The following is a 25578-nucleotide window of genomic DNA, read 5'->3' on the forward strand; positions in this document are numbered from 1 at the left end:
ACTGTATTATCATTCTCAAAATATGTTTGTATTCTGTGGTATTAAGGTGGTATTAATACACCATCCATTTATGTTGAATCTTAAATCCGATTAGGAGATATTTTTCTCTATTTGCCAGATTTGTTTTGAGTCAAAACTGATAGAATGTTCCTCCAAACAACATTGATTTGTTGGCCTACAGAATTTATTTCTTACTTTTAAAAAACGTTGTGTTACATGCATTTTAAACTATAAAAATGGATTAAAACAAACATTTATGATGGTCTGTATCAGCCAGCAGATTTTATTGCTTTTCATTATTTTATTGTTAAGGGGAGGAATGCAAAAGTTGATGGCTAAAAGGAAGCGGTATTGCTCTTTTTAACCTCACTTGATGCATTGCTCATAATGTCATATGCTCCAGATTCACTGTTGATGTATAGGAGGGCAAATGTGTGTGTGTGTGTGTGTCATTTTTTAAAAATTTCACCATCTTTCCTTATCATCTGGTGTGGGCACACTCTGGAGCGACTTCAATCTGCTCAGACACAGACGGAGGCGTCCGATGCGAGGCTGCACCACAATCCCAGTGAAGTTAGCTGCCTAAATTACTGCCATTCCCTTCTGAGTGTGTTCTGTGGCATCCTGCCCATAAAGAACTCACAGTCTGATTCAGACGAACTTAATGAATATTTACACCTCAAAATAAATTCAGCAAAATGTTCAGTTAATTGCCCCTCAGGTTCCGTGGGTTGACTAGTATCTGTGGGTCCCCCCCACCTCCCCGGGGTCATGTACCCATAAGTCACCCAGCCTTCAGGAGCATCTCAAGATTCAATGTGGAAATGTAATAACAAAAGACTGAAAGCGCAAATGGAGTTTTCTGCAGCAATGCCAAGGTTGATAGCAATAACAGCAGGGTGCTACTGCATAATTGTTCATTCGCACATCTATTAGGATCCTTAAATATTCATTACTTAGTGTTAAATTAACATTCTGTATATAGAGAAGAGGCTTTTAACTACAATTCCTCTGACCTCAGAAATGGCAGGAGGTCAAATATGGCTACAGAGCTCTAAGTGAAAAATCAGGTAGGATCCATTTAGACTTACAAATTGAGAAGTAGAATCTCCTTTGCCAGAGATTGTGATCTTAAAAAACTCCTACTTTTGAGGGAGGGAAGGGAAGAAAGGGAGTAAAGGCGGAATACTCTGTTTCTAGCATTTTCAGGTAGATCGTGCTTTTATAAGGTTGACCATTTTGCAGTCAAGATAGCGTACTTCCAACGAGGTGATCAGGTTGTGACTCGTTCTTCTGCTGTAATTGTTTTGGTGTGGTCACCTTTCCAGTTACAGGATCATATGAACTCTATAAATGAATTCCTGGGTTGATCGTTACATGATCAATTGTGCAGATCTGAGGTTAAGGACATTTCCTTTTCCGATGAGAATTACAACAAATTATCCATAATAAAGGTATGAAACAAGAATAAAGCACATAAATAAAGGCTGGAATTTTTGATGTGTTGTATACATTGGATTGTTCTAGGATTTTAGTTCCCTTCATTCTGGATCTGTGCTTATGATACAGCCTCATTTACTATAAATTCAGTTAGAAGGTCTTCCTTAACGATATTATAATGTTTTGCTCAAAATATGATTTTTATGCTCCATCAATACAAATATGAAACAGATTGAGCCTTCATAATCATGTAACAAAATATTTTGTAGAATACATATTGATTTTTCTAAAATTAAAGATGTATTTCAAAGGATACTTGCTGTGCTATGGATTTATATCTTCTTTTGCAAGGCCTGGGGCACTATTTTTTAAGGTATGAAATCAATTTCAATAACCCTAAACAAATGACTCTTCATCAGACACATGTTGGCATATCCTGGCATATACTGTCAAACTATGGTTGATGATGTCATAAAGGATGATTTTTAAAATAGGGTATAATCATGACTTATAAAAGTATGAAAGGAGTACGTACACAAGATTTAACTCATTAGCTAATGAGGGAACTGGTAAGATGTTACAACGAGTTCCAAAAAGAATTCAAAGAGCAGAGATAGACATAGGAAGTAAGGAATTCTGAAATGGATTTGCAAACAGATGCAAAATCGTTCTATCCACAGGACAATAGCCAATAATTCCTCCTACCCTAACACAGTTCATTGGTATTTTTCTGGACAAGGATCATGCATATTATTATCAATTTTCTATAACTTACGGAGTTGTAAAACAACTCCTAGACAATGAGAAAAGGTATTGACAACCTGGACAAATGAGCTAAGTAGGACTCTACTTTCCCCAATCACAGGACAAACTTTGCAATTTTAAAACTTTGGCAACTTGTGTAATAGTACTTTAGAATTAATGTGCATTTAAAAGCAAAGTTTTTAAAGTTTAGAAACCTGCTTTTATATAACCATACAGAATATATTTCAGGTGGGTGTGTGGGCAGGGGAGAGGGGCAAGGAAGGGCCGTGATAGGTATGAAGGTAAATCAGTGTTGACAAAAAAACAGCCTAACAATCTCTCCACTCTATTTTTTTTTAATAGGAAAATGGCCTCATATTGAAATTAATTTTTTTATTTAGCTGTTAAAGTAAGTATTTCCAAACTGCATCAGCACTTCATAGAAGCCAGATCATTAAGCACTGTTTTAGCCACTGCTGGCATTAACAAGGGATGGTTCTGGTTCTTCAGGAACAACAAAAGGATTAATGACATAAGCTGACAATATTTGTCACAACATTCCTCAAAATCCCATCAGCCAATTCTTTCCTATGTTGTTTCAACTCTAGCTAGACTACCCTTTGCCTTAGACCAGTGATTTTCATCCAGTGTGATGTGGCACATTGGTGTGCTGGGAGAAGATCTTAGGTGTGCCGTAAAAATTTTTAAAGATTATGAATTAAATTCTTCTCAAAAGAAGTTTAAAGCAGGGAGGCTCCTGTGGCTCAAGGAGTGGGGCGCCAGCCCCATATACCAGGGGTGGTGGGTTCAAGCCATGCCCTGGCCAAAAGCTGTTAAAAAAAAAAAGTTTAAAGCATAGTAAGTATATTCCTTTTTTCACTTTTCTTTTGATCAACATAATTTAAACATGCTGTAGAAGTTTATAGGTTCAAGTGTGCTGTGAGATAAAAAAGGTTGAAGAACACTGCTTTAAACACAAGGTAGGTTTTGATGTTGTCTCTCCTAGACCCTCCCCATTCTCTGTAACTAATCCATTCCAAGGACATTTGGTTCCCTTAGCTAGGGTCTGAACCATATGGCTATGTGCATTCAGTTGAACCACACGCAACTGGCAGTGTTTACCATTCTTGATAGCAGTTTCATGGGATCCAACCTAATTACCTGAATATTTCTCTGGGTTATATGAAACGAGAATTTGTCTTGTATAGTGTATTAGTAAGCTCCTGCTTAAAACTGGCATTGAAATATGAATTTGTAATTAATTTTTAAGGCATGATAGAATTGCTGGTTAGGAAGAAAACAGTCAAGGTAAAAATCACCATAGATAAAAACTGAAGTAATGTTGTGTCTTTAAAATCATATTTTATCTATAAGGAAAAGGAAAACTGTTTAGATTAATCACCTCATGTTTTAAAAGATTGAGGTTATTTCCATGAGACTTCCTGGGGAAGAAAGGCAACTCACCATTAGACTTTGAGGTTTGGTGGTTCCCTTTCATGTATCTGCACTGGCACAGCCTTCACTGGGAAGAGTGGCTTGTTTAAATAATATGGTTGTGTGTGTTGACATTTTCTCAAGAAGTCCTTTTGCCCTACCCAGAATTGTGGGTTTTGAGAAATATAAAATGCAGTATACTCTTGAAACAGAAGAGGGCGCTCATAGGCAAGCTGATGCTACCTAGAGTTAGAAACATTAGTTTATGAATTTGATGGTGCTTATATTATGATTAATGTAAGATCATGAGGGGCATTTAATAAAGCATTTCAAAGCATTGTGAGTCCAGTGGAGTATAATTAAAATTAATGCAGTAATCCGACACTTTAAAGTATTCTTAATGCTTTGTCTAAAAATGCTGTTTTATACAATTTTATACATCCCAAAGATTTAAATACTATGCCTCTCTATAAGCATTTCTATGAAAGAGACAGAAAAATGGTGCATTTATTTCACCAAGGCTTCAAACAAACTTCTTCTAAAGAGAGTTACTAAACTTTAAGTTCTACTTTAAAGTATTTATGAAATATTGTGATTAACTCTTCTTGTTTTGGCATGTATCAAGATCAATGTGGTCTCTAAAAGGCTCCTTCCCAGAACTGTATCTTCAGATTCTTAGGTAAGACAAGCAAATACAGAATATTCTAGGCCACTTTGACTCAGGGACAAGCATTCACACTGTTTCAGTCCTTAGAAAGCAATAATGATCATTGTCCTTTTCAGGATGGGATCTACATTTCTCTTAGGATATTATCCTTCTTTTGTAAAGCCTGCTAGCACACTTTATTTCCAAGAATCTTACATCATGAGTAAGTCTATGAGTGTGGCTGAAGACAGCCTTCCTAAAGATGCCGTCTACATTCTGAGGTATGAGCCATCATGCAGGGCCAACAGCCAATCTCTTGGGGAGGCCTTTATACCTCAGAATGTAGAAGGCATCCTTAGGAAGGCTGTCTTCAGCCACACTGGAGGCCAAGGTGGGTGGATTGCTTGAGCTCAGGGACTTGAAACCAGCCTGAGCAAGAGTGAGACCCCATCTCTGCTAAAAACAGAAAAACTAGCCAGGTATTATGGTGGGCACCTGTAGCCCCAGCTACTCAGGAGGCTGAGGCAAGAAGATTGTGTTAGCTCAAGAGTTTGAGGTTGTTGTGAGCTATGATGATGCCAAGGCACTCTAGCCAGGGTGTCAGAGTGGAGACTTTGTCTCAAAAACAGAAAAAGAAATTGGCTGTCACAGTTTGCCACTTTTGGTCATTTCAAAATGTGAGCATAGTTCCAATTAATCACCTTCTGACCATTCTAATGTTTATAAAGTGCTTACTATATGTTTGCATTTTTCTAGGCACTGGGAACCAGCAATCACAACATCAATTAATTCCTGCTGTTACACAAGGTATGTAACAGTGGTAGAAGTCAAGCAGTGAACAGATACCAACTTGTGATCATTACTATACAGAAATAAAATCAAAGTGACAAGGAGTGGTGCAAGCATGCTATTTTAGACAGGTTGGTCAGGGGTGTCCTCTGTGATGAGATGACATACTAGCAGAAACCTGAAAGAAATGAGGGAGAGATCCTTGTAGATCTCTCAGGGAAGAGTGCGCCCAGCAGAGGGCACTGCTAAAGCACAGGCGCTGGGGTCCAGGGGTGCTAGCGGAGGATCAGAGGAAGTGAATGGGGGGCAGGTGGCAGCTGGGTGGCTAAATCAGAATGAGCAAGGTGGTGAGGGATACCAGCAGGGAGTGATCAGAGAGGTTGTGGGCAGGTCTGGGGAGGCTGGGGAAAGCACTTTGGATTTTATTCTGAGATGGGCTCAAAGGCTTCGTGCAGAGGAGTGACATGAACTTGATTATATGCAAAGATGATTCTATGGATGTGAAAAGGGGGCAATGGCAGAGGAGAGAATAGTTAGGACTCCTTGCACTATGCAGGTGTCTTACTTTGTTCCTGCTGCTATACCTCGGACTGGGTCATTTGCAAACAACAGAAATTTATTTCTCACAGTTTTGAAGGCTGGGAAGTCCAAGATCCAGGTGCCAACAGATTCAGTGTCTGGTGAGGTCCTGTCTCTCATAGACAGCAACTTGTTGCAGCGTTCTCACATGGCCAAGGGGCAAAAGGGCTCCCTCAAGCCTCTTTTAATCGCATTTACAATGATGCCACTCTCTTAACCTAATCACCTCTCAAAGGCCCCTGTCTTCTAATACCATCACTTTTGGGGTTGGGTTTCAGCATAGGAATTTTGGGTGCACACAATAGCACCAGGTGAAGGTGATGAGTAACAGTGGCGATGAGAGAGGAAAAATGGTCATGCTCAGGACATATTTAAAATACAAAGCCAACAGCATGTACTGATGGGTTGGATGTAGGATGTGAGGAGAAAAGGGGAACCAAAAATGATTCCCAGACTCCCAGTCAGAGCAACTAATGAAAGGAGTTTTTTGATTGTTTTAGGTGAAATAGTGTCCTACTCTGTCACTCAGGCTGGAGTCCAGTGCTGCAATCATAGGTCACTGCAGTCTCAAACTCCAGGGCTCCTGCCTCAGCCTCCTTAGTACCTAGGACTCCAGGCACACACCATTAGGCATGGTTAATTCTTATATTTTTTGTAGAGTCCGGTCTTGGTATGTTGCCCAGGGTCTTGGACTCCTGGGCTCAAGTGATCCTCCTCCTGCCACCTGCCAAACTGCTGGGTGTACAGGTGTGAACCACCATGTCTGGCTTGGAGGGTTGTTTTTATTATTATTATTATTTTTAATGAAGGAGGGGAAGACTGTGGTAAGAACAGGTCTGGGGAGAAAGATCAGGAATTCAGGTGTGGACGTGTTAACACTGAGTTGCCTACTAGACGTCCAAGTGGAGAGTGCAAGTAGCAATTGGATGAACAAGACAGGAAAGAGAGCTGAACTGGAGATGAGAGTCTGAGAGCTCTCAGTGCCTAGAGCTGGGGGGCTGGATGGGATCACCTGGGAGTGAATCTAAAGAGCTGAAGTGGTGTGACAACTGAGTCTGTGGCCCTCTGAAGCAGAGAGGTCAGGAAAATGAGGACAGTGCAGTATAGGACACTGAGGACAAGTAGCTCAAGAAGAAGTAAGAGAATGGTATCCCAGAGGTCACAAGACCAAGGATGGACTCAACTGCCCCAAACGCTGTCAAGAGTTAGCCACTGGCTTTAGCTACAGGACTTGGTGTCCTCAACAGAAAGAGTCTTGATGGTTCTGGAAGCTAACTCAAGGGGGTGTGGATCCAGGGAGTAGAGGGCTCTGTGGGGGAGGTAAAATTTCTACTCTCTTAGATTCTGTGGTTAGCCTAACAGTTAGACTGACATAAGATAGATTAACAGGAGGAAATCATACACATTTTAATTAATACTTTTATAGGTACATGAGAGTCTTCAAAAGGAAAAATGAAGACCCTAGGAAGCTAGGAAGCAAAGCTTACATAACTTTCACATAAAGAAGAATAAATTGTTGAGCTTGTGACAACGCAAGCTTGGACTACAGGTATTAAATTGTGGGCGAGTGACTAAGAAATACATGGAGGAAACTAATAAAAGATAAGGGGTATTTTAGTAGGTTTGATGCACAGGTCCATTTTGGCATCAACTCCCAGTCTCTGGTGATAAGAATGTTCTTTTCTTTCTAGTACAGGGAAAGCACCTATTTAAGAAAAATTTTATGATCTGCTTTTCGGTAGAAAGGAGCAGGTCAGAGAGCCTTTCCTGCACCTGCTATTTCTCAAGTGCTTTCAGCTTAAAATAATCAATATGGTGAAGTAGCATATTTTGGGGTGACATGTCTTGAACCTCAACTCTTTTGATTTTAGCTGCAAACATCCGCTGGGATAGTAGCTGCTGGATGGAGATCTTCTAACATCTCCCCCCATGCCCCTTAAGACCCAAATCTTGGTACTTTATCTCTTTCATTTCACAGTAAGAAATAGATACTGGACATTAAATGATGAAACATGGTCCTGGGCACATGGTAGGTGCTGAAAAGCTGAGAGGGCCTCCTCTCCACTTTCACCAGCTTTCAAAAACAAGATTAAATCAAATTGTAAAGCAAACATTTTAATCTTTTCAACCGCTTAAAAATATATGTGTGTGTTTATTTTTAAAAAGTATATTTCTAACTAAAGCATGATAAACTTTACATTTCTTGAGGATTGAGTCTGTGTATTATTAACCTGTATATGTCCCTTGAGTTTTAATAATAGTACCTCAAATATGAAAAGCATTCATTAAAAGTTAGTGATATGAATTTATTGTTAAACCGTTATAAAATGGAAATTCTAGCCTATTTATGTACGGAGGTGGGGAATTAGGGACTAAGATCCAGCTGTACTTGGGGAAAGTGGTGCATTCATCTAAATTCATCCTATCATTCATTCATGCAGTGTTTTTTATTCAACACATAACCTGGTCATACCCTCCAGCCAGTGACTAGCCCCATACCACTGGCATTGCTACCTACCACTGCCCTTGTAGACAGCCTGGTCCCAGAAAATCAGACATTACTGTGGGCAGAGCCACCCCTACCAAAATCCCAAACAGGACGGGGTGGGGGAAGAAAAAGAAATATATGCAAGTAATTTCATTACAATGAGATTAGTATTAAAAAAATACTTATGAGGATCACTGACCTGAATGGGGGGGCAAGGGAATGCTTCCTAGAGGACCCCTGGACCCCTAAACCGAGATCTTTGGAATGAAGAAGGGGGGAAGGAAGGGGGTAAGGAAGAGAGTCCCATGCAGAAGGCACTGTAGCAGCCCAAGCTTGGGGCTTGAGAATGTGGTGGGTTTGAGAAAATTAGGGCAGTAATTTGGCCAGAGGGTAGAGAACAAGGCAGCTTGTGCCAAAAGCCGAGGCTGGCTAGCGTGCAAATGCCAGATAACATGTCCCCCACTGACTACGGCACAGAGAGCGGACTGGGGGATGGCCACACTGGAGGCAGAAAAGCAGTTACAGGCCTGTGGGGAATGGAAGAATAAGCAGTTTTGAAAAGCCTGCAGCAGAAGCAACATCCGTTGCTCTAAGTTACTGATGTGTTTCCTGGCACTCAATCACATAAGGCCAAAGGGAGAGGGGAGAAGACCCCGGAAGCCTCAAGGAGATACAGGGAGAAGGGTCTGGAGCATCCACTCATAGAGGAAAAAGCAATAAAAGGGGGCTACAAACCTCATCTAGTTCACAATTTCGCCCAAGGCCATCTCTGATCCCAGTGCGAGTTTAATATAGGATTTGTCCTTTTCCACAATGACTACTTAGCAAAGCCTTTGAAAAGTGTTTCAGAATATCTCAAAATTATCCACTGGAGAGGCAGCTCTTGGCATTTAACAATGCCACTGTTCAAAGATGCTCTTTCCTTGTCCTTTTCATGGCACTTGAGGACCTTTGGGTGGAATTCTCTCTGAGCAGTGTGAAAATATCAAAATAAAGCTTTACAGAAAAGGACAAGCACTGCGGCGCGGTGCCATCTCCCACCCCCACCCGCCACTCTCGGATCCGTGGCATCTCTCAGAGGCAAAAGCAGAAACAGAGACTGAATTCTAGAGTGTTTGCAAATGGATTGCCTGAGTCAGAGCTACCTTAACTATTTTATTTCCTGTTAGAGGGAATTGATAATCTCAGTTCCAAACTGCAAGAATATCCTTGTTTGGGTGAATCTAGTCGATATTCAAGCATTACTGCTGGGAAAGAACACACATTGAAAGATGTGATAGGGGTTTTCTTTTTTTTTAATGTTTTTAATTTTTTTTTTTTTAACAGCCCTCAGATCTCATAGTCTGACCCTTCCCTGAGAAGGACTGTGGTAGAGGTTTTCAAGAAATAAAGTCAGTCATAAAGAGTCCTTAGAGAAATAGGACCTACTGTCTGTGGGATGGTGGAAAGTCAGTTTTTAGTTTGTGGGAAAGAAACTAAGAACTAATAACCTTGGGTAACAGACCTGCATTCATCTGCACTCTGCCTTGACTTCCGTCATGGTGGGTGAACTGTTTGTGCTCGAATCTCTGTTCCTACCTGGGGCATCATCTCCTCCCTTGCACTCACAAATACAGCGGTAGCACTCATCTCTCCTTTATATCATTAATTTTTCTTTCATCACTGGATCATTGCCAATTTTCAGAAATATGCACCATCTAATGGTGTACCAAGGATGGGGTGGAAGGCAGTCAGAACTGGCACTGGCACAACTTGTGATGGGATGAACTAACTGTGGAGAAGCTAAACACCATAGTGAAACACCTAGAGGCCAGTCTGCTTTTGATTATCACCATGCGCTGGCAATTCCAGGCAATGTCCACATCTCTCTTCCCCGCTACTTTTTACTGATGTATGTTCTAAACATCGAGCGCAATGACGAGTGAGTTTTAATAATGCATACTAAAGATTCAAATCAGCGTATTTTAATGTCTTAGCGTTTAACAAACATTGTATCTTACAAGGAAGTTAATTTGGAGAGCTCCCAGCTATGTAGTTGGACCCCTGACACATGTGGACAGAGGCACACATCATCCGATTTAGGATTTCAATATGGTCCAGAATTGTTCAAACTTTTTTCAGGTACAATTTTGGGTCCATCCCTTTTGGCACTACATAGTCTTGGATTTAAACTATAGATTTAAAATAAATAGTGATTGCAAAGAAGAAGAACTAGAACTTAGGTTACTTTAATTCTGTCATTCTAAGTGACCATGGGAGTTTTTATTGATACCTTTAAATTTGATAGAGTAGAATGGAATGTGAATTGCAAGATGTAATTTTTTTTCTTAAACTAAAAGAGTTGGCAGTTTTATTTTCACATTTCTCAATACAAATGAAAACTGCCCTTTTGGTTTCTCTTCTTCTCTTCAAAACTGTTCTCTCTTTGATAGGAAGGGGGAGCAAGTGTTCCTTATCATGCTATGAAAAAAAACACCCAGAGTCACAGCACCATGTGAATCTCCTGGTGAAGCAGAACTAGTACGATGAAAGTGACAGAAAGAGACCTCCCTCTATCCTTATCTGTCCAGTTGAGTCATTCCAGGATAAGTGGGCATCATCATGGGATGAGCAGGAAGTCTCATCATTGGGGGCGCAGGCATCATTGGCATGTCACCTCCCATGGGTGGCCTCATTCCAGGAGCAGGTCCTACTGGCATTATCCCAGGAGGAGGAGGACCCATTATCAGCATCATGGGAGGGCCCCCCATATGGGTGCTGGCATCATACCAGGACAAGGAGGACCCGGAAGACCAGGGGGAGGTGGCATCATCACCCTGCAGGCGGAGGAAATAGAATGGAGTAGGAGGTAGTCTTCCTTGTTGAAATGCAGCTGCTGTTTTGTCAGTCAGGCTCTGGGCCTGCTCTTCCAGCCCTTTCTGATAGTCGTCCCTCACATGCTCTTTGTGCTTCCTCCCGCTGCAGGGTGTCTTTCTCACAGATGGAGAGTCATGGGTGAGATATGTATCACAGGAATCACAATAAAACTTGGGCATATTCCCTCCTGGCAACTCCGTCAAGATGTAATATTTTTGTTTAGTAAGTTTTATGTGGTTACATTATACATGAGATATTTACATATTTGTGCAATATTTTTAAATTGAAGTTTAATTATTTATTTATTTTTGTTTGTTCTCTGTTGCCCTGAATAGAGTGCTGGGACATCATAGCTCGCAGCAACTTCAAACTCTTGGGCTTGAGCAATCGTCTTGCCTCAGCCTCTTAAGTAGGCAAGGTCCTGGCACAATGCCCACCTTGGTCCTGGCACAATGCCCACCTAGTTTTTCTATTTTCAGCAGGGAACTGAGCTCAAGTGATCACCCGCCTCAGCCTCCCAGAGTGCTATGATTACATGTGTGAGCTATTCCACCTGGCTATTCTTTTAATTGTGAATTGTTTTGGTTACATAGCTTTGAAATGATTCCAAACATTTATATAGTTTACCAGATGAATAATATATGTTTTACAGAGATAAGAACTTGGAATTTACTCTCCTTCCCCTCAAAATTTTATATCATGTCTTATTAAACCCCATATTTGAGTTATTGACCTCAACTACTGGAGTCCAAAATCACAGCACAACAAGCTGCATAACACAATGCACATCCATGCCATACTGTGTATAAGACGGCAGTCCCATAACCTTGTAATACCATATTTTATTGTGTCTCTTCTTTGTTTCAGTATGTTTAAATACTCACCCAAATACGTGCCATTATGCTACTGCTGCCTACGGCATGCAGTACAATAACACGTTGTTACTGAAAACAGGTGTGTAGCCTAGGAGCAATAGGCTACACCATATAGTCTAGGATGGTGTGAGTACACTATGTTGTCATCCAAGGACAAAATCACCTAATGACACGTGTCTTAGATTGTATTCCCATTGTTCAGTGATAATGACTTACCTCCTATAAACCTAAGAGTTTGACAGATGCTTTGAGAGCTCGTGCTTGGAAGGTCTGCACTCTTCTGGGGTGCTTCTCCAAAGATTGAGAGCTCGAGCTGTGGCAGGTGGCAGGGCCACCCTCTGGTGAAGCCTTGCAGGCCAACACCTACGCTGCTATTTGGCATCCAGAGACTTTGCCAGGGATCTCTTCCAAGTTGGTTACACCATCTCTCCCCAGAACCTCTCCTCCTCTCCTACGCCTTTACTTGCCACAGAAGCCTGCTTTCATCTTCACTGAGCAACTAGACTTTGATAATTTTGGAACTCACTCACTATAGGATTACTGTAGTTCATCTCTCCAGTGTAATCTGTATGAGATTCGTTCTGGTTATTCTCATTCTCTTAAATCATGGTGAGGAAAAAATTCCCTTTGTGTGGCAATAAACCATGTGAGACGTGAAATCACACTTTGATCACCTCCTTATTTTAGGCATACTCAGGAGTTTTGAGGTTTTTCTTTTCCCTAAGGTCTGTGGTAGCCTGGCCACACTCTCCCCTCCTCTCTGCTCAGGTTGCTTCACAGACAACAAAACAGTTTTAAAGCTAAAACAATGAATCAAGAAAACCAAGCACGACATTAAAAGTAAATTTAGCAGTTGGTTGGTTAAACTACCTTTTGCAGGTACTTTAATTATATTAAAATTCACTTATTAGTTACTAAACAATTATTTACATAGAATATTATTATAAAAGGAGAATAAGGAGCCAAAGTTCAGACAGGTAGCTATAAAAACTATGACTAAATAGTTGAGTTTTCTTTACTCCTGCAGGAAGGTGTGGGCATTCTCAAGCTTGTGAAACCAGCAACTTGTTTATAATTATGCTGAATATGATAACAAAATTTGAAGTGGGATTGCCATCTCAACATGAAATGATATGAACCCAGTGGATAACCAGGAAAAAGTTTCTTTTCTTTTATTTTTTTTAACTTAAAATCTGTTTTGTTGGATATAGGGATAGCCACCCCTGCTCCATTGGCAAGGAATATCTTTCTCTGTGCCTTTGCTTTTAGTCTATGTGTGTCCTTAAATCTATAGTGAATTTCTTATAGACTGCATATAGTTGGGTTTTAGTTTTTTTTTTTCCCCAGTTTTTAGCCAGGGCTGGATTTGAACCTACCACCTCTGGCATATGGGGCCAGAGCCTTACTCCTTTGAGCCACAGGTGGCACCCGGGTCTTAGTTTTTTAATCTATTCAGTACTCTAGGTGACTTGATTGGAAAGTTTAATCTAATTATATTTAAGGTAATTATTGATAGGGAAGGATTTACTATTGCAATTTTTTTAATTGTTCAAGAAAAATTTTAAAACAAAACAAGGAGTGATTGAAGTAATGGCTAAATTTATTCTAAAATATGTAATGCCTGCAACATGCCACATATAGCTAATGCACATTCTAAAGAAATATGGGCTGGTCCATCCCAAGGACCCATGCTAGAGATGGCACATGATTCAGATGACATGGGCTGAAAGATGACAAGGAATCATTTTCTATGTGAACTGACAGTAAAGAAGAGAAAATAATGTTTTTTGTTTTTTGTTTTTTTTTTGAGACAGAGTCTCACTATGTTGCCCTTGGTAGAGTGCCACGGCGTCACAGCTCACAGCAACCTCAAACTCTGGGGCTTAAGCAATTCTCTTGCCTCAGCCTCCCAAGTAGCTGGGAATACAGACGCTCACCACAATGCCCAACTATTTTGTTGTTGTTATAGTTGTTATTGTATGGCAGGCCTGGGCCAAGTTTGAACTTGCCAGCTCCGGTGTACGTGGCTGGTGCCCTAGCTGCTGAGCTACGGGTGCCAAGCCGAGAAAAAAATGTTTTATAGGAGTAAACATCAAGAAGATAATAATAATAATAATAATGATAATGGAAAAAGAGTCATTCATACAATGTATCTGGATTTGGGTCTTAAGGGGGAGGGGGATATTAAAAGATCTCCATCTCAGCAGCTACTATCCCAATGTTCATATTTGTAGCTAAACTCAAAGGAACTGAAGAAGTTCAAGACATGTCACCCCCAAATATGCTGCTTTTCCATACTGATTATTTTAAGCTGAAGGCAATTGAGAAACAGCAGGTGCAGGAAAGGCTCTCACGAATGATAGGACAAATTTACACCAATGCACTACTTTCCCCAAGTATAGTTGCATTTTAGTCCCTAATCCCCCCCCCCACATAAATAGGCTAGAAATTCCATTTTATAACAGTTTAACTAAATTCTCTCCACCTTTCAGATTCTTCTTATGTTTTTTATATACAGGGTGTATAGTTACTATTTTAAATTGCACATGAAATTTTTAATGAATGCTTTTCATGGTTGGGGTACTATTGTTAAAATTCAAGGGGCATATATGGGTTAATAATACACAGCCTCAGTCCTCAAGAAATTTAAAGTTTATCATGTGTATGGTTAGAAATATACTTTTTAAAAATAAACTCACACATATAACTTTAAGAGGTTGAAAAGATGTTTGCTTTAAAATTTGATTTAATCTTGTTTTTGAAAGGTGATGAAAATGGAGAGGAAGCACTCTTAGCTTTTCAGCACCTACTATGGAATGTCCAACATCTGATAAAGTGTTATTTCTTATTGTGAAATGAAAGCATCTGTCTCTTGCTGCAGATATCTTGGAACCATCATGTAGCTGCAGAAAGCTTTTCCCTCTGCATTCGAGGCAACATCAGGTGGTTTATTTCCTGACCTATTCACATAAAAATAAATTATGACCTTAAATAAAAAAAAATTTGAATAAGGAATTTTTCACTAGTTCAACTCAAGTAAATAGATACAAGCCAAAGGGTCTTTGTTAGGAACCTTTTATGTGGCCAAGACAAGGTTAGGTGCTACCAATTCGGGAACACATGGGACTGTACAAATTACAGGGCACTTACATTTATGGGAACATGATGTTGCCTATTTCCCAAGCCAAAAGAAAACACATGGGGTGGGAGATGGACCACAGTGTTTTTTTGTGGCGTTTATATAGAATAGAGTGGTTACTGTTTAAAAGTTTTCTGTCTTGATGGCCCTTTCTCTGTTCTTTGGATAGAAAACCAGGCTTTTGTTATGATCACTCATGTTTCCAGGTTGCCAGCCTCTCTTGCACCCAGTATGGGATATAGGAGGATTTTGAAAAGAAAAGCAGGGAATTCATTGCTGTGTCTTGGGGTTGTGAGGTCCATAACTGGGCTCTCATCTTCTCTCCACCTTTCAGAGTCTTCTTACGTTTTTTATATACAGGGTGTATAGTTACTATTTTAAATTGCACATGAACTTTATGGCCACCCTGCATAGTATCTAGAATTTTTGGCTGTTCTTAGCAAAAAGAATAGAAGAAAGTATATTTACTCCATATTGTCTCTGCCTCTCCTGATATTTGAAGCACCTCAGGCAACAATATAGACCATTCAAGATGCTGCTGCTTACATTTTATAAAATGAGACAAATTAGAAAAGAGGAAAAGTACAGTTACTGTGAGAATAATGCCGGCTGGTTCTCTCTAGGTCATAGCCTTAAGTTCGGATTATTGTTCTTTATCTCTGTCTTCTTCAAATTTAAATTTAGGTTGGGGAATTAACTGGAGACAATGAGCATTATCCTTGCTAATATTTCAATTTCATGTTCGTGTATGATTATACACATTGTGATTAAAGAAATGAAAATAGAATCATTTGTTAGCTAGAAGTTACTGAATCCTTATCAAGCCCTGATGAGAATGTTGAAAAGTAGTGATGAGGAAAATTGTGTTTGAAGTCATCCAGCACACTGTCCGTGAGTTAATTACGATCAGTACCTTTCACATGTACACAATGTTTACATCTCTTGAATATTAAAATATTTTGAAATAGGCCGTCATATGCTCAATTAGTAGTGCTCCACTATGTAATAAGGTCACCAACTGGCCATAGCCAGTCACTTTAACTGAAATCCTATTGGGTTTGGGAGGAGGGATTCATCATGGTGAAAGAGAATCTGATGTTTAAATCAAACTAAGTCGATTTTGGACTCGTAGGAGAAAATGGAAAATGTTACAAAAGTGCAGAGTGAAAAATAAATCAGAACTGCCAACATTGTAACTATTTCAAAGTTACAAGGGGAGGCAGAGATGATCAGGATTTTCATTTCCTGAAAGATGTAAAAGATGAAACAGAGATAGAGAAACACAATGGTGCTGCTGGGTTTAGTGCATTGGTTGCAAAATGTTTAGAAACTAATTATGAATATTTGCTGTCTCAAGCTGTATGCTCAAAGACTAACTTGTATTTTTCTGTCTTTTTTTCTCTATTTTTTCCCTTTTTTTTTGGTTTTTATTATTAAATGATAGCTGTGTATGTCTTTTTTTTTTTTTAGACAGAGCCTCAGGCTGTTGCCCTGGGTAGAGTGCCGTGGCATCACAGTTTATAGCAACCTCCAACTCCTGGGCTCAAGCGATTCTGCTGCCTTCGCCTCCCAAGTAGCTGGGATTACAGGCGCCTGACACAACACCCGGCTATTTTTTGGTTGTCTTTGTCACTGTTTGGCAGGCCTGGGCTGGATTCGAACCCACCAGCTCTGGTATATGTGGCTGGCGCCTTAGCCACTTGAGCTACAGGCGCTGAGCCTAACTTGTATTTTTCATTACCAATAAACATTATTTAGAGTCTATGCAGTTATTGAAATATCCTGTACTTGACTATAAAGTTTAGACAAGATAAGAGATCTAAAAGATAATACATTGTCTCTAAACTATCTTTTCATTTACATTTTTATCTAACAAAAGGACTTCATAAATATGGCCTTTTATCACAATTAGCAAGGCGAAATTATTTCTTTATTTTCAGAATAACATCACTAAAACCTTCATGCAAAAATAATAAGAACACACAGAATGCAAATAAATTAATCTGATTATTAAGATTTCCTGTGGCTCAAGTTGCTAAGGTGCCAGCCATGTACACCCAAGGTGGCAGGTTCGAATCCAGCCCAGGCCCGCCAAACAACAATGACGGCTGCAACCAAAAAATAACTGGGCATTGTGGTGGGCACCTGTGGTCCCAGCTACTTAGGAGGCAGAGGCAGGAGACTCGCTTGAGCCCAAGAGTTGGAGGTTGCTGTGAGCTGAGATGCCATGGCACTCTACCCAGGGGGATAGCTTGAGGCTCCTGTCTCCAAAAAAAAAAAAAAAAAGATTTGCTTAATTGTTACAAAAACTGGTATGGATTATCATGATATATTAAATAAACATATATTATAGTCTCTAAACAAAGCAGGAAAGAATGAAAACCTGATGCTCTAAACTGTGATGGGCTTTTGGGGAAGAGCTGTGGCACAGGTGTAATAAGTACTCAAAGAAGGACCAAAGCTCAGCATTCCTTTTTTATCATTTATTTGCTAACATAAAAACTAGTCACTGCCAAATTGCCTCACTGAGGCATTGGGACCTTGAAATTTCAATTTTAGAACCCAAAGTGTTTTGTGTATGCAACACACTTCCTCTCTGAGTTTGGAAAATTGACAAGAGAAATCTGACCATTACATGACTATAACAGTCTGCTTGTTTCATGATAATCCTGGGTCAAAGCTGTCAAATTTCAGTTCATAAAGACTCTTTTACATATTTTTCAAATGCTCTTTTGGTTGATAGGGCACTCAAAAGGTGACAGTGAGGGAAACCAAACCTCCTTTAGCACAGTCCAGTCAGAAATGGGCCCTGTGTTAGTTACTTCATGTTGTCTAATAGGTTACCCCAAAACTTAACCGTTTAGAATTACAAATATTTATCATCCCACATTGTCTCTGAGGATCAGGAATCTAGGACATACTTAGAGGGTAGTTCTGGTTCAAGTTTTCTCACAAGGATACGGTCAGGCTGTCAGTGAGAGCTGCAATCATCTGATAGTTCAACTAGGGAAGGATTTATTCCCAGATTTACTCATGTGAGTGCAGGTTTTTGATACTTGCTGACTATGGGCTTGAATCTCAGTTTCTTGCCTCGGGGACCTCTCCCCAGGCTACCTGAGTGTTTTCATGACAGACTGCTGACTTCTCCTAAAGCGAGTGATCTGAAAGAAAGAGAAAGAGCCCAAGAAAGAATCCACAGCCATTTATAACCTAATCTGAGAAGTGAAATGTCATCACTTCTGCTTTATTTTACTGGTCAACCAGAAAAGCCATGGTACAATGTAAGGAGGGGTCAACACCATATTGTGTATACCCAGAAGCAGGGATACCTGGGGACCATCTTGGAAGCTTGCTTCCCTAGGTCCATAGCAGATTGCAACTTAGATTTGCCTAGAATTTGTCTTAAAGCATAACCTTTTCTAATGGGAAGAAATTATAAGTGACCATTCAAACAGATTACAGGGGTCAAAAGGAAAGTTGTTGACATTTCTCTGCCAATACCACACAATCTGAGTTGCAGAACCTGAGTATACTAAGTATAATGAGCAATAAGAATTCAACTCTTAGTCACACTTTTTATAGGTACCAAGGTCCAAGTTTAATTTCAAGAAGATGCAATGATCTACCGTATAGCCCCGAGAAGGGTATAATATATAATTAGGTAAAACAGTATGTTGTCACAGAAAGTTGAGTGCTTATCAGTCCTATGCATTTAGTAGTTAAATATTAAAACCTTGCTATGAAAAAGATAGAAAACATGAGACCTTTCAGTTTTCTTATTTCCCAGCTTGAATAATTTAATTGGATTTTATAATATCAGTAGGAATCAATGATTGATTTTAGTTTTCCTTTTTTGGGTGAATACTTCTGGTAGTATAACCATTAAAAATTACTATAAAAACTTCTTGGATTTTTGTAAAAGAAATTTCTAATACTTTTCATCTTAGGAAAGTTTTCTAAAGGGTATCATGTCAATCAGCTTCTTGAAACTCACAAACTATAATGTACCTGACCCAGGAAAATAAAATACAAGAGTGGTAGGACATAAATATCTCTATTGCACTTACATGCAAAAATAAATAGACAGCCAATTTTTTTTTTTTTTTTGAGACAGAGTCTCACTATGTTACCCTCAGTACAGTGCCACGGCATCACAGCTCACAGCCACCTCAAACTCTTGGGCTTAAGCTATTCTCTTGCCTCAGCCTCCCAAGTAGCTGGGACTACAGGTGACCACCCATAATGCCCAGCTATAAACAGCCAATTTTAATACAAACAGGATTTAAAAAAAAAGTTTCTTTGGATCAATATAAGGGTACACACAATTAGGTTACATTGTTTGCATAAATTTTATTTTATTTTACTTTTTTATTTTTTTGAGATGAAGTCTCACTGTGTCACCCTGGGTAGAGTGCCATGACTCACAGCAACCTCAAACTCTTGGGCTTAAGTGAGTCTCTTGCCTCAGCCTCCAAAGTAGCTGAGACAATAGGTACCTGCCATAATGCCTGGCTATTTTTTTTGTTGTATTGGTCATTGTTGTTTAGCAGGCCTGGGCAGGTCCAAACCGGCCAGCCCTGGTGTATGTGGCTGGTGCCCTAACCACTGAGCTACTGGTGCTGAGCCTAGCATCTGAATTTTAGTTGAGTCCTTCACCCAGGACTCAACTGTACCATATACCCCTACATGCCATATACCCCCTCCCTGTTAGGTGGGAGCTCAACCAGGCCCTCTCCTTCCCAGTATAATTTAATTGTGTTTTTCTCTTTTGTGGGCCTATAGTTGTTCATATACTAGTTTCAAATTAGTATTGAGTACATAGGGTGCTTTCTTTTCCATTCTTGAGATGCTTTAGTAAAGAGAATATTCTTTAACTCCATTTGGGTAAATACAAAAGATATAAAGTCTCCATCTTTTTTATGGTTGAAGAGTATTCCATGGTATACATATAGCACAATTTCTTAATCCATCCATGGTATGAGGGGCACTTGGGTTGTTTCCACATCTTTGTGATTGTGAATTGAGCTGCTATAAACATTTGTGATAGGACTTTTAATCATCAAATAACCATCTAGTTAAGTCAAGACCTATCCGCAGACTAGAAAGGCTGCTTTAAAAGGCAGGGTTTACACAGGATTCTTTCTTCTACATTATTGTGATGCTTTACTAAGAATCATTTGTTTCACTTCCATCCAGGTTAATACAAAGGATATAAAGTCTCAGTCCTTTTAATGGCTGAATAGTATTCCATGGTATACATATACCACAGCTTATTAATCCATTCCTGGGTTGGGGGGCATTTAGGCTGTTTCTATATTTTGGCAATTATAAATTGAGCTGTGATAAATAGTCTAGTGCCAGGGTCCTCATGGCATAAGGATTTCTTTCCTTCTGGGTAGATGCCCAGTAATGGGATTGAAGGATCAAATGGGAGGTCTAGCTTGAGTTCTTTGAGGGTTCTCCATACTTCCTTCCAAAAAGGTTGTATTAGTTTGCAGTCCCACCAGCAGTGTAAAAGTGTTCCCTTCTCTCCACATCCATGCCAGCATCTGCAGTTTTGAGATTCTGTGATGTGGGCCATTCTTGCTGGGGTTAGATGATATAGTACAGGGTGAAGGGTGGGGTAAGGGGAAAACAGAGAGATGAAAGCAGGGAGGGGGTGGAGGAAGGGAAGAGCAGAGAGAGTGAGGTGGGGTGATGGTATGTGACATACCTTTTGGACACAATTATAAGAGGGACATTACCTAACAAAGAAATCAATGTAACAAGGTTCTTTGTACCCTCAATGAATCTCCAACAATAATAAATAAATAAATAAATAAATAGGCTTGGCATCTGTAGCTCAATGGCTAGAGCGCTAGCCACATACACCAGAGTTGGCAGGTTCAAACTCAGCCCCGGCCTGCCAAACAACAATGACAACTACAACAAAAAAAATAGCTGGGCATTGTGGTGAGTGCCTGTACTCCCAGCTTCTTGGGAGGCTTAGGTAAGAGAATCACTTAAGCCCAAGAGTTTGAGGTTGCTGTGAGCTGTGATGCCAAGGGACTCTACCGAGGGCGACTGGTGAAACTGTCTCAAAAAAAAGGCAGGGTTTAACATCATCAGTAGATGACTTCTTTCCTGTTCTAATCTCCAGGTTATCTCTGCTTACATTTATCCTCAGACTCAGAAAGGTAAGAGTTATTGCAAGTCAAGAGATTGTTTTTGCCTAAGGAAAAGAAGCCTGGCTGGTATTGAAGTGCTGATTTTATTTTAGCGTGTTTTTTTTCACCTTGGCTGTACTTTAGAATCATTCTGAGGAGGGGGATTCAGGCGCCAAACTTTTTTGAAGCTCCCAGGTGATTTTAATGAGCACCCCAAATTGAGAATCCTTGCCTTACGAGCATGGGTTTCATTTTAGCGCCCATCAAAATCACCTGGAGAACATGTTAAAGTTACAGAATGCTGGGTCCGCGCTACCAGTTTCTGATGCAGTACATATGGGGTGGGACCCAGTATTTGCATATTTAGCAAGTTCACAGATGATACTGACGCGGCTGTACCACATTTAAAGAACCAGTCTTAGAAGAGTCTGGCTCTTGTCATAGTTTCAGATAACAAAGAACGGAGTTCAGCTGCAAGTACCGGTAGGGAGCAGGAGGAGGAATGAAAATTGGTAAATGGAGAGGTCAGATATGCTAGCTTCCCCCCCCCCTTTTTTTTTTCCGTCTAATCACCCCATTCAAAGCTTAAGCGGGACTGGGATCTACCACTGCATTAACCCTCCCTTGTCTTCTCACTCTTTATTTCACAGATTGAGGAAATACAGTCCGTTCAAGGGTCATGTGAATGGCCCAAGGCTGGTTAGACCGGGCCTAACCCCCTGTCTCGGCAGGCCTCCTTGCTCACACAGGCCAACTCCCGCCCCGCCCAGGTACCAGCTCTTCAGTTAATCCCGCCCAATTCAATAACCTTTTTCTCCCTCCAGGCCACGCCTCTGGCATCCTCCACGGTTGCGCGCGCCTCGCAGTTCAAAACGTTCCCCACGTGACCCTCGGTGCCTTGCGGGCCGCGCAGGCGCAAAGGGCCAGGCGCTGAAGCTGCTGTCATGGCCTGCGTCAACCCGGTGGTAAGGAGGACCCCAGGCTCTGTGTGGAGGGAGCGCCTTGGGACTCCGGCTTCACAGCAGCTGAACCTGCACACCTTTTTGTTCCCTCTGAGACTTTACAAACTTTCATAAGAGCTGAGGCTCTTTCTCACCTTTGTGTAGGAGGAAATGATAAGGGCTAGTAGTTCAAACGGAAGTTGGGCCTGGGCATCCTTTTCCCTCTTCTCGCTCCAGCTGAGGTCGCCTAAGTTGTGTTGAGAGGTAGAGGTCACTCTTGACACTGCTGATTTCCTGTAATGTTTAGAAAATTCACAAGTTCACTTGTGTTAATTTTAGTATGGACGCTGGTGGGATAACAGTAACATGGTATTTCATGTTACCCCGTCACATATGTTTAGTGTCTTCCCTTACCTTCCATTTTCTCATCCTTTCACATCTTAATGCTTAAGTGTACAACCCATAGATATTGCCCTCCTACCCCTAACGGGCTCCTGCACCTCACGGTGAGAATTTACAGGCTACAATGCAGTTACCATACCATCAGTCTTAACTCGAATTACAGAAAAGTAATGAAAGTTTCATCTGTACTATCAATTCATCTCAGCAGACTTCACATTTCATGAAAGGCAATGTGCTTGTCCAGATCTGTGTTATTTTATGGGTTCCATATGCAGCATAAAAAGGCCCATTTTTAGAGGCATGCTATTTTAATGCATATCCATTTTATGATAATGTGTTAAGATATGGAAAATACGTATACTGTGCTTGAATTTAAATTTACCAGGTATGCCAATTTACCTGATTGTAAATTCCAAGGGGAGTTTTTGTTTTGTTTGTAGAGGAGTTAAGATGGATTTCTGAACTACACATAGTTTAAATAAAGAACAGAGAAAACAATATAAGGTCTGACTATAGTTCTAGAAGAGAAACTATGTTCAATACCTACTTTGACTGTGAAAAATTGTATTCTAAAGGATTTTTTTTTTTTTTTTAACTGCTGCTATTACACTGTAAGGCTCTTAAAGACGTTTTTAGCCTTAGGAGTTTTTTCTTCTAGCTTTAAGTGTGATCATGCTAGCTGAGACAGTAAAGCATCAATTTAGTATTCCTTTATCAGGGTAAACAGTTTTAGAAGAAGCAACTAATTTAGGGACACTTAGTCTTAATGCAGATACTTGTGAGTAACATTATTTAAATGTTACTGATTGGCCTATTCATAGGCTTGCCCTGGATCTTCTGAAGGATTAGTTTAAAATGTAGCTTCTCTTGGCAAGAGCAGGAGTATTTAGACTGAGTTATTTACTGGGTAGTATGAAAAAGCTATCCTAGAATGGCACAATTTTCATTTTGGCCTGATTAAGCAATTTGAAATAAGAGCAACTCAACTAAATTCCTGTTTTGCGATTTCTTATTAGTGGAATTTCCACTAGATCAATATTGTCAGCACACTTAGCATTGCCATTTTGGACTGGCGGATGGTGTGAAGCACAATTTGTTTAGATTTGAAGGACTGTGTGTGTGTGTGTGTTTTCTTTTCCTTTCTATCTGCCCATTGTTTTGTTGACATAACCAGTGTGTAATGTGGATAGAAATCTGCTTAATTTTGTTTCAATGATGTGTTTTTGTCAAGAAGCTTTTTAGAATGTTATTTAGTCTCTGCAGCATGCACACTGTGGAAGAGTAGGGTTTGTTCATGCCCTTCTTGGTTTCTGGTAGGAAATCTATTTTGGTACAATTATACTTTTACTTGACAGTGGTGCAGCATTTATTTTTTGACTTTATGTATTTCGGAAGTGGGATGGGCTTTGGTTACTCTTATTATACATGCTTACCCCAGTATTACAGCTTGGAGTTTATTTACATTTGTGGAAATAATATGATGGACTCTAAAAAAAGCTCTTTGAGCCACTTTGAGAAAAAGGTAAATTGAAAACAGGTATAACTCCAGCTATCTCAATTTCCCTTTTAAAAAGGAGTGGAGAGGCTAAATGTTGACGCAAAAGCCAAGTAAGAGGAATAACCATACATCTTTATGGGATTATTAGTTCTTATGTTGTAGTTTTGTAAGTCAGCCTTGTAGATAGGCTGAGACTATGCATCTGAAGCTACCACAATTTGTAGAAAGCTGTGACTACTGGGAGTAGGATGTACTTAGTAAAAAATTTTATGGTGGCTTTTCTTTAAACTATAAGATTAGAAAGTGTACGTTGCATATCTTTCAAGGCTAAATTCAAACTTGAGAAATTAAAACCAAAATCAAATTTGAGAAATTAAAACTTTTACAATTCCTTTTATGTAGCCTAAACTCTACAGATCTGTAATTGAAGATGTAATTGAAGGCGTACGGGACCTATTTGCTGAAGAAGGTGTAGAGGAACAAGTTTTAAAAGACTTGAAGCAGGTTTGTAGACAATACAAGTTTCTCTTCCTGTCTTTTGTTGTTTTTTCAGCTTAAACTGGTATGGTTCTAATCCCTCAATTATAGTATGCTACTTACCCATTTATCATGGTGTTAACTGACAATTTAATTAAAAAAACTTAAACAATAATAAATATGCTAATAATATTTTCAAAAAGTTTTTTTTTTCTTTTCTATGCAGCTCTGGGAAACCAAGGTTTTGCAGTCTAAGGCAACAGAAGACTTCTTCCGAAACAGCGTCCATTCACCTCTGTTCACCCTTCAGCTGCCACACAGCTTGCACCAAACATTGCAATCAACAGGTTGGATACAGTTAGTAAATTCGTAGTACTATTTGTATCTTCAGAACAAATTCTCATTTGGTGGTGTTTTTTTTTTTTGAGACAGAGGCTTACTTTATTGCCCTCGGTTGAGTGCTGTGGTTTACAGCAACCTCCAACTCCTGGGCTTAGGTGATTCTCTTGCTTCAGGCTTGTAAGTAGCTGGGACTACAGGGGCCTGTCACAATGCCTGGCTATTTTTTTTGCTGCAATTTGGCTGGGCCTGGGTTGGAACCTGCCACTCTTGATATATGGGTCTGGCATCCTACCCACTGAGCCATAGGCACCACCCTTGGTGGTGGGGTTTTTTTTGAGAGAGAGTCTCAAGCTGTCGTCCTAGGTAGAGTGCTGTGGTGTCATAGCTTACATAACCTCCAAGTCTTGGCTCAAGTGATCCTTTTGCCCTCAGTTTTTTCTGTTTTTAGCAGAGACAGGAATCTTGCTTTTTGCTTAGGCTGGTCTTGAACCGTGAGCTCAAGTAATCCACCCTAGTGGTTTTTAATTAGAGTGGTGTTCTTAAAGTTGAAGTCATCATGTAAACATTTCCATTATATGAGGACAGTATAAATCATCACCATGTACTTATTGATTTAAAAAAACCTAGGTTAGACAAACTAGTTTTTATTTTAAATATTGAATTCCATAAAGGTGACAAGCTTTACTTTAGAGGAGTAAGTTACATAGTTTGAGGGATATTGGAGTACCCGTTGTTTGTTTCAGAGAATTTGATTTGGTTTAGTTAAGGTTTTTTTTTTTTTT

At 39.9% G+C, this 25578-nt stretch overlaps 1 protein-coding gene and 1 pseudogene across 2 annotated transcripts in view; one reads left to right on the forward strand and one right to left on the reverse strand.

The window, feature by feature from the left end:
* Positions 1–10678: 10678 nt before the first annotated feature.
* LOC100951444 lies at positions 10679–11155 on the reverse strand (annotated as a pseudogene).
* Positions 11156–22002: 10847 nt separating this feature from the next.
* The window catches only part of GTF2A1L (general transcription factor IIA subunit 1 like), a 75632-nt gene continuing 72056 nt past the window's right edge, over positions 22003–25578 (forward strand). The window contains exons 1-3 of one of the 2 annotated variants that reach the window (XM_012804005.1): positions 22003–22101; positions 24380–24481; positions 24681–24801. In XM_012804005.1, coding sequence (XP_012659459.1) covers positions 22081–22101; positions 24380–24481; positions 24681–24801 — 244 coding nt within the window. In that variant the 5' untranslated portion in view covers positions 22003–22080. The remainder of the gene's footprint in view (positions 22102–24379; positions 24482–24680; positions 24802–25578) is intronic. The other variant, XM_012804006.1, reaches the window with a different exon arrangement.

Source organism: Otolemur garnettii, unplaced genomic scaffold (assembly GCF_000181295.1).
Source record: "Otolemur garnettii isolate 467f Iridium unplaced genomic scaffold, OtoGar3 scaffold00024, whole genome shotgun sequence".
NCBI lineage: Eukaryota > Metazoa > Chordata > Mammalia > Primates > Galagidae > Otolemur > Otolemur garnettii.